The sequence below is a fragment of the Melanerpes formicivorus genome, unplaced genomic scaffold (assembly GCF_026170545.1).
Source record: "Melanerpes formicivorus ecotype bairdi unplaced genomic scaffold, bMelFor1.0.p_v2 SCAF_72, whole genome shotgun sequence".
Lineage (NCBI taxonomy): Eukaryota > Metazoa > Chordata > Aves > Piciformes > Picidae > Melanerpes > Melanerpes formicivorus.
In genome coordinates, this window is record NW_027142424.1 from 119,950 (window position 1) to 129,141 (window position 9,192).

A 9,192-nucleotide genomic window follows, 5' to 3' on the forward strand; every position below is an offset into this window, starting at 1 on the left:
TTCCATTCCCCTTGCAGGGCTTTCCCTGCAGAGCCAGGAGGCTTGGGAGGCTCTGGGGCTTGCTCCCTGCCCCTCTTCAGGGCTTATCCCTTCGAGGCACAGAAAGGCAAATCCCTTCCATGAGCAGGAGGGGGTCAAGGCTGGGCCAGGTCCTGCTGAACAGAGGCTTCATCCTCTCCATGGTGGAGGAGAGCAGGCTGGAGGATTATAGAATTAATCATCCCTGAGCCCTGTCTGCTGCCTGTGAGCCTCAGCAGCTCTTCTGCTGAGCAGTCCAGAGGGGAAAGCAGCTTGGCTTTCCCCTTAGCAGGTGGTGTGTGCATCCACTGCTCCATGCTGGGCTTCTGAGGCTGTTTCCTTGCCTTTCATTCTTGCCCTTTTAGTCTTAGCCCAGTGCCTGCAGCCTGGGCACAGAGCCCTGGTGCCCATTAGGGAAGTTGCTGGTGTGTTGAGAGGGAGCCCTGGAGGCAATTAAATCCAGTCCAGGTCTGCCAAGCTGGGGTTTAGTGGTCATGGTGTTGGCTTGATGGTCACAGGATGGTTTGGGTTGGCAGGAACCTCAAGGCTCAGCCAGTTCCAACCTCCCTGCCATGAGCAGGGACACCTCCCCCCAGCCCAGGCTGCTCAAGCTCCCATCCAGCCTGGCCTTGAACACCCCCAAGGGGTTGAACATCCTCCCTGAGCAGCCTGTTCCTGTGTCTCCCCACCCTCCCTGGGAAGAACTTCTTCCTGATAACCCAGTCTAAATCTCCCCTCTTCCAGCTTGATGCCCTTGGAGGTCTTTTCCAGCCCCAATGATTCTCCAGGCTGCCGTCTGTGGGGTGTGACAAGGGCTGCTGAGCCAAGGAGTGCTCCTTGCTGTGGCCAGGGTGTGAAAATCAGCCCTGGAGAGTGATGCCTGGGGGGAAATCAATGAGGTCTTGTGTTTTCCTCTTAATTCCAGGTGGTTTCATGGCCTCTTTGCAGGTTGAGTGTCCCTTTCCTGGGTGCCTGTCTCACTGTGAGACTCCTCTGCTTCCCCTGCTCTTCCTGGTGGGAGCAGCAGCCTGGAGGGATCCAGTCCCCTCTGTCCACCACCTCCCCTGGAGGGGCTGGGTGAAGCAGGGCTCCTCCTCTAACACCTTTGCCTTGCCCTCTCTGCAGTACCACAGCAGCCTGGCTTCTCTGAATGGCCTTGAGGTTCACCTGAGGGAGACTCTGCCCAAGGACTCCTCCTCCTCCTCCTCCTCAGCCAAGACAACCTACAGCTTCACCCACTATGACTGTGTCCAGAATGTGCTCACAGGTGAGCCCTCAGCCTGGGCAGGAGCAGCTGCCTGGGAGGAGAACAGGGTCTGTGGTGACCTCTTGGCATGCTTCAAGGCTTCTCAGGGTCACTGCTTGCCAGAACTCTTCCAAAAGCAGGCTGGAGATAAGGGCCCTGGGGGAGGCAGCTTTGTGTTCTGGGGGTTCCTCACCTGCTGAAGGCTTGCTGCTCCCTGGGGGTGCTGGGAGGTGGAGCAGCTGCCACTGGTGCTCTGCTGGAATTGGTGCTGCTGGGCTTTGGCTAAGGGCTGAGATGTCCTCTTCGAAGCCCCCCCTCCTTCCCCCCAGCTCCATTCACCCTGGGGGTGATGTCCTGCTGTGCAGCTGCTGGCCAGGAGAAGCAGGAACTGGGAACAGGTTGTAGCCCCCCCAGTCCTGCTCCTCTGGCTCACTGGGTGGACCTTGGGCATGCAGAAAGCCCCTGATGGGTGGGATGGAGATGATCTCCAGGCTTCTGGCCACCCCTCTGAGGTGAGGCATGGAGATGACCTCCAGGCTTCAAACCCCAATGGCTGTAGGGCATCTAAGGCCTTCTGGCCACCCCTCTGATGTGTTAGATGAAGATCTCCAGGCTTCAAACCCCAGTGGTGTAGGGGATCTGAGACCTTCTGGCTACCCCTCTGATGAGAAGCCTGGAGATGACCTCCAGGCTTCAAACCCCAAAGTTTGTAGGGGATCTAAGGCCTTCTGGCCACTCCTCTGATATGTTGGATGAAGATCTCCAGGCTTCAAACCCCAATGTTTGTAGGGGATCTAAGGCCTTCTGGCCACCCCTCTGATATGTTGGATGAAGATCTCCAGGCTTCAAAGCCCAGTGGTTCTAGGGGATCTGAGATCTTCTGGCCACCCTTCTGAGGTGAGGCATGGAGATGATCTCCAGGCTTCAAACCTCAGTGGTTGTAGGGCATCTAAGACCTTCTGGCCACCCCTCTGATGAGAAGCATGGAGATGACCTCCAGGCTTCAAACCCCAATGTTTGTAGGGCATCTAAGGCCTTCTGGCCACCCCTCTGATATGTTGGATGAAGATCTCCAGGCTTCTCCTCTGTGCATGGCTCAGCACAGTGCAAGCTGCTGACTGATTACCTGGGGCTCAGGGTGTGCCCAGTCCCTCATCCAGGCTCTGTGGGAGCTCCACAGCCTTCCCCTGCTGAGTGCCCAGGGCCATGGCTCCTCTTACCACCTCTTTTTCTCCTGTTCTGCAGCCAACCTGCCCCACACACCTGGTCCCCTGGAGAGACACTTCCTGAGAGCCACCACACTGATCCACTCTGACTTCAGCCAGCTCCCCACTGCCTCTGAGGTGATCATCAGGTGAGCTGGGCTCCTGACTCCCTGCTCTGCCAGGCACAGGGTGCTGTGTGGCACTCAGAGGGGGAGGAGGGGGAGAACCTTCCCTGTTGCTAGGGCTGCCTGAGGCTTGGCAGAGGTTGCAGTCACACTGGTGACCCTTGCTGAGGGTCAGTGGTGTCACCATGCTGCCTGCTGCTTGCTCTTTGGCTGTGGGCTCCCTAACATTCTGCCTGGATCTTGAGAATAGGAATTGAACTGGAATTGAATTGAATTGAATTGAGTTGAATTGAATTGAATTGAATTGAATTGAATTGAATTGAATTGAATTGAATTGAATTGAATTGAATTGAATTGAATTGAATTGAATTGAATTGAATTGAATTGAATTGAATTGAATTGAATTGAATTGAACTGAGTTGAATTGACTTGAATTGAACTGAACTGAATTGAATTGAATTGAACTGAACTGAATTGAACTGAATTCAACTGAGTTGAACTGAATTGAATTGAACTGAATTGAACTGAACTGAATTGAATTGAATTGAACTGAGTTGAACTGAATTGAACTGAGTTGAACTGAATTGAACTGAACTGAATTGAATTGAACTGAACTGAATTGAACTGAATTCAACTGAGTTGAACTGAATTGAACTGAACTGAGTTGAACTGAATTGAATTGAACTGAATTGAATTGAATTGAACTGAATTGAACTGAGTTGAACTGAATTGAACTGAGTTGAACTGAATTGAACTGAACTGAATTGAATTGAACTGAACTGAATTGAACTGAATTGAATTGAACTGAATTGAATTGAATTGAACTGAATTGAACTGAGTTGAACTGAATTGAACTGAACTGAGTTGAACTGAGTTGAACTTAATTGAATTGAATTGAGTTGAGTTGAATTTAATTGAGTTGAATTGAGTTGAATTGAGTTGAATTGAATTGAATTGACCAGGTTGGAAGAGACCTTTGAGATCATCCAGTCCAACCTCTCACCCAACACCATCTATTCAACTAAACCATGGCACCAAGTGCCTCATCCAGGCTCTTCCTAAACACCTCCAGGGATGGGGACTCCACCACCTCCCTGGCCAGCACATCCCAGTGGCCAATCTCTCTGGGAAGAACTTTCTCCTCACCTCCAGCCCAAACCTCCCCTGGTGCAGGTTGAGGCAGTGCCAGGGCTGTGTGGCTGCAGACACAAGCCCAGAGCAGTGCCAGGGCCTGGCCCCAGGAGGCTGTGAGAGGCAGCTTTCAGCTGAGCTGTGCCTAAGGAATCTGTGTCTCGGCTGCCAGCCAGAGGCACCCAGCCTTGGCAGCCTAGAGATTGTTTCTCTTGCAGGGCCTGTTGGGCTGGCAGCATGATGGGATGTGTGTAGCAAGCTCCTTGTGATGGCCTTCTCTCAGCCAGAGCCCTTGGAGGCAGCCATGGGGGGAGCTTGATCCCCAGCCCTCCCCCTGCTCCCGGGGCTGAGCTCAGGGGAGCTCCGGCAGTGAGACCCCACCTGCCCTGGCCCTGCTGTCTTGGTCCAGAGCATGAGGAAATGCTGCTGGCAGTGACAGACTTTCACTCCTCTGCCACAGCTTGCCAAGGGAATGTGAACCACTCCAGTGCTTGGAGGGCTCCTTGTTTAGCAGCAGCTCCTCCAGCTCCCTCCCGTCCCAGCCCGGCCGAGCGGCGGCTCCCGCGGCAGCCCCCGAAGGAAGCAGCTCCCTGCTGTGTGAATCAGCTTTGAGGAACAGGATGACTCAGGCTGATTTCCTGGAGGGAGAGTTGTCACACAGGGCTGTCAGCAAACACAGGACTCACTGCTTTCCTCTGTCAGGGAGGAGCAGAGCCCTCTTGCTTTGCCTTCCTTGCCAGCCCCTGGGCTGCGCAGGGAGAGGAGGATAGGGTAGGGTAGGGTAGGGTAGGGTAGGGTAGGGTAGGGTAGGGTAGGGTAGGGTAGGGTAGGGTAGGGTAGGGTAGGGTAGGGTAGGGTAGGGTAGCATAGAATAGAATAGAATAGAATAGAATAGAATAGAATAGAATAGAATAGAATAGAATAGAATAGAATAGAATAGAATAGAATAGAATAGAATAGAATAGAATGAACCAGGTTGGAAAAGACCTCAGAGATCATCCAGCCCAACCTATCACCCAGCACCATCTGATCAACTCAACCATGGCACCAAGTGCCTCAGCCAGGCTCTTCCTAAACACCTCCAGGGATGGGGACTCCACCACCTCCCTGGGCAGCACATCCCAATGGCCAATCTCTCTTGCTGGGAAGAATTTCTTCCTCCCCTCCAGCATAAACTTCCCCTGGCACCGCTTGAGACTGTGTCCTCTTGTTCTGGTGCTGCTTGCCTGGGAGAAGAGACCAACCCCCACCTGGCTACAACCTCCCTTCAGGGAGTTGGAGAGAGCAAGAAGGTCTCCCCTGAGCCTCCTCTTCTCCAGGCTAAGCAACCCCAGCTCCCTCAGCCTCTCCTCACAGGGCTGTGCTCCAGACCCCTCCCCAGCTTTGTTGCCCTTCTCTGGACACCTTCCAGCAGCTCAACATCTTTCCTAAACTGAGGAGCCCAGAACTGGACACAGGATTCCAGGTGTGGCCTAACCAGTGCTGAGCACAGAGCACAATGACCTCCCTGCTCCTGCTGGCCACACTGTTCCTGCTGCAGGCCAGGATGCCATTGGCCTTCTTGCCCCCCTGGGCACACTGCAGGCTCATGTTCAGCCTACTATCAACCAGCACCCCCAGGTCTCTCTCTGCCTGGCTGCTCTCAGCCACTCTGCCCCCAGTCTGTAGCACTGCCTGGGGTTGCTGTGGCCAAAGTGCAGCACCTGGCACTTGGATGTGTGAGTCCTGAGGGCTGGGGGTGAATCAGTGAGCTGAGCTTCTGTGGGTGCAGTGTCTGCAACCATCAGCAAATCCCAGCCTGGTGAGCTTAGGAGGGACCTTTGGACACCATCCAGTCAGTCCAAGTCCCCTGCTCATGCAGGGGCACCCACAGCAGCTTGCTCAGGATCACAGTGGCCAGGGGGGTTTGGAAGCTCTCCAGAGGAGGAGACTCTACAACCTCTGTGGGCAGCCTGCTCCAGGCCTCCAGCAGCCTCCCAGCAAAGTTTCTCCTCCTGTTCAGGTGGGACACTGAGCTCCACCACAGCCAAACCACCTCAGATGGTTCCTGCTGAAGGGCTGCTGGGCTTTGCAGCATCAGAGGGATTCCTCCTGGAATCACAGAGTGGTAGGGGGGGGTTGGGAAGGGTCCTCTAGGGATCATCTAGTCCAGCCCCTAGGAAGGGATGTTGGACACCAGGAGTGTTGAACTCCCAGCTCTTGATGGACTGGACTGGGCTGCTGGGATAGGGGAGTTCCCATGCTGCTGAGGAGGTCCCCAGGGATGTGACACAGGACACTTTGGGATGCCAGGACCCTGGAGAGAGCATCTGGCTCCCTGTGGTCTCCTCCAAGCTTTTTGCTGCCTGTTTTAGCTCTGTGTTGCTTTTCCCTGCTGAGAGTGAGCTGAAAGTCCTTCAGGAGCTGGGAGCCCAGCACCCCCAGCACCCCACTGCCCAGCTGGGTAGCTTGGAGGGGATCTTGCTCAGAGCTCTGATCACTGCCTTCTCTCCTCCCCTGCCAGGAATGCCTCCACTGCCATCTATGCCTGCAGGAACCCCGTCCAGGAGACCTACTTCCAGCAGCTGGGTGCCCCACTGCGCAACTCAGGGGTCCCCAACCCTCATGACAGTGCCTTCAGCCTGCCCAGCAAGGCCAAGCAGAAGCTGCTGAAGCATGGAGTCAACCTCCTTTGAGCCAAGGGGCTTGGGGCACAGGGGCTCAGCCCATGCTCAGCATCCACCTCCAGTGAGGAACACCTCTGAGCTCCTCATCCTGCAGGAGGCACAGGGCTCTGGGCCAGGCCCCTGGGGGTCTGCTGCCCACAGCACCCTGAGGAAGGACCACTCTTGGTGCCCTCTTGCTGCCCTCTCTGTGTGCCAGGTCTGGGAGAGTCTGCTGCCCACAGCACCCTGAGGAAGGACCACTCTTGGTGCCCTCTTGCTGCCCTCCCTGGGTGCCAGGCCCCTGGGGGTCTGCTGCCCACAACACCCTGAGGAAGGACCACTCTTGGTGCCCTCTTCCTGCCCTCTCTGTGTGCCAGACCCATGGGGGTCTGCTGGCTACAGCACCCTGAGGAAGGACCACTCTTGGTGCCCTCTTCCTGCCCTCCATGGGTGCCAGGCCCATGGGGGTCTGCTGCCCACAGCACCCTGAGGAAGGTCCACTCTTGGTGCCCTGTTGCTGCCCACCCTGGGTGCCAGCCCCATGGGGGTCTGCTGCCCACAGCACCCTGAGGAAGGACCACTCTGGGTGCCCTCTTCCTGCCCTCTCTGTGCCAGGCCCATGAGGGTCTGCTGCCCACAGCACCCTGAGGAAGGACCACTCTTGGTGCCCTCTTCCTGCCCACCCTGGGTGCCAAAGCCTGAAGGCAGCAGGAGCTGGGTTGGGGCAGGTGCTTTCCATGGCCTCTGGCAGCACTCCTGATGCTGTGCCCCCACAGAGTGCCTTGAGCCCAAGGATAAACTCTGCCTGCTGTAAGCTCCTGGGCAGCAGTGGTGTTCAGAGGTGTCAGGCACTGCATCTGCCTGGGGTTCTGTGCCTGCTCTTGCCCTGCTCTGCCCTGGCCTTTGTTGATGCCCCCTTGCCTTACCTGGGTCAGCAGAGAGGATGTTCTGCACCTTCTCAGGGGAGCTGGAGCAGAACAGGTGCTGCAGAGCTCCTCACAGGTGCTGCCAGGAGAGGTTTGTGCTGGAGCTGGAGCCAGGAGGTCCTTGCCCTTCCATCCTGCTCCATTCCAGCCTGCCCTGCTGATGGTGGTGTGAACCTCCTGCCTGCTCCTCAGCTTCCTGCTTCCTCCCCTTTCCCTCCTGCCTCAGGACCTTCTTTCACCCCCTTGCTCTTGCTGCTCTGGCCCTGTTGACAGAAAAGGCAGCTGGGAGCCCTTAAGCTTAAGGACCAAAGAGGTTTTGTAGCCCTCAGCAGATGTTCTCCTTCTGCTTGGATAGTCTGCTCCCTCCTGGGGCTGGGGGGGACACTGGTGGTGAGCTGGGGGGATGGATACCTGCAGCTGGCTGGGCTGTGTTCCAGAGCCTGCTGCTGCTGGTACAGACATCACTGGGGAAATAAAAGCCTCCCAAGCCTCACCAAGGGATGGGGGCAGAATGCCACTTGTGGTTGGTGGTGATGCTTGGGGCTGCTGTGGTGAGGGCTTGGGAGCCCCTGGGTGGCTCCATGCTGAGGGGAAGGTCCTGCACTGGTGGGGTTGAGTGTCACAGGATCACTAAGGTTGGAAGAGACCTCAGAGATCATCAAGTCCAACCTGGCACCCAGCACCTCCTGACAACCAAACCATGGCACCAAGTGCCACATCCAATCCCCTCTTGAACACCTCCAGGGATGGGGACTCCACCACCTCCCTGGGCAGCACATCCCAATGGCTAACAACTCTCTCTGGGAAGAACTTTCTCCTCACCTCCAGCCTAAACCTCCCCTGGCACAGCTTGAGACTGTGTCCTCTTGTTCTGCTGCTGGCTGCCTGGCAGAAGAGACCAACCCCCACCTGGCTACAACCTCCCTTCAGGGAGTTGTAGACAGCAATGAGGTCTCCCCTGAGCCTCCTCTTCTGCAGGCTAAGCAACCCCAGCTCCCTCAGCCTCTCCTCACAGGGCTGTGCTCCAGACCCCTCCCCAGCTTTGTTGCCCTTCTCTGGACACCTTCCAGCACCTCAACATCTTTCTTAAACTGAGGAGCCCAGAACTGGACACAGGACTCCAGGTGTGGCCTGAGCAGTGCTGAGCACAGGGCAGAATGACCTCCCTGCTCCTGCTGGCCACACTCTTCCTGATGCAGGCCAGGATGCCCTTGGCCTTCTTGGCCCCCTGGGCACACTGCTGGTTCATATTCAGGCAGCTGTCAATCAGCACCCCCAGGTCCCTCTCTGCCTGGCAGCTCTCAGCCACTCTGCCCCCAGCCTGTAGCACTGCCTGGGGTTGCTGTGGGCAGAGTGCAGCCCCTGGCACTTGGGCTTGTTGAATGTAGGCAGTAGGCAGTGCCTGTGGCTTCCCTCCCTCCTGCAGGGCAGCTGCCTGTCAGGCTCTGAGGGGATGCTGAAGGTCTGCTGCTCAGCAGGAAACGTGAGGCAGTTGAAGGGAAACCCCCCAGAGGGCCAGGAGGGAGGAGGGGTTGGGTTTGGCACAGCAGCAGAGCACAAACTGCCTGCTGTCGTCAGCAGTCTGCTGCTGCAATCTGCTCTGCCTTCTGCTGGCAGCCCACAGCTGGGGCCAGCTCCCTTCCCTTTGCCTTCTTCTGGCTGCCCCTTGGCCACCAAGCCCCAGGGCTGGCCTCGGGTCCTGGAGGTGAAGGCTGTCTCGGGGTGGGAAGAGCAAAGGAGAGCTCCAGGCCCTCGCCCCGGGGGTTGTGCTGCAGAGAGCAGAACCCAACTGGGTCAAGTGTGAGGAGCTGAGGAGCAGCTGCTGCTGGCCTTGTGGCCTGCCCCAGCACAGCAGAGTCCTGCTGAGGAAGGCCAGGGCTGGGTTCTTCGTGCTGC

General features: G+C 56.7%; 1 protein-coding gene across 1 annotated transcript in view; it reads left to right on the plus strand.

Annotated features, from left to right (window-relative positions):
- HPS4 (HPS4 biogenesis of lysosomal organelles complex 3 subunit 2) overlaps positions 1 to 7,881 on the plus strand; it is a 23,151-nt gene extending 15,270 nt beyond the window's left edge. The window contains exons 11-13 of the mRNA XM_068163278.1: positions 1,144 to 1,285; positions 2,510 to 2,618; positions 6,229 to 7,881. Coding sequence (XP_068019379.1) covers positions 1,144 to 1,285; positions 2,510 to 2,618; positions 6,229 to 6,400 — 423 coding nt within the window. The 3' untranslated portion in view covers positions 6,401 to 7,881. The remainder of the gene's footprint in view (positions 1 to 1,143; positions 1,286 to 2,509; positions 2,619 to 6,228) is intronic.
- The last annotated feature ends 1,311 nt before the right edge of the window (positions 7,882 to 9,192 follow it).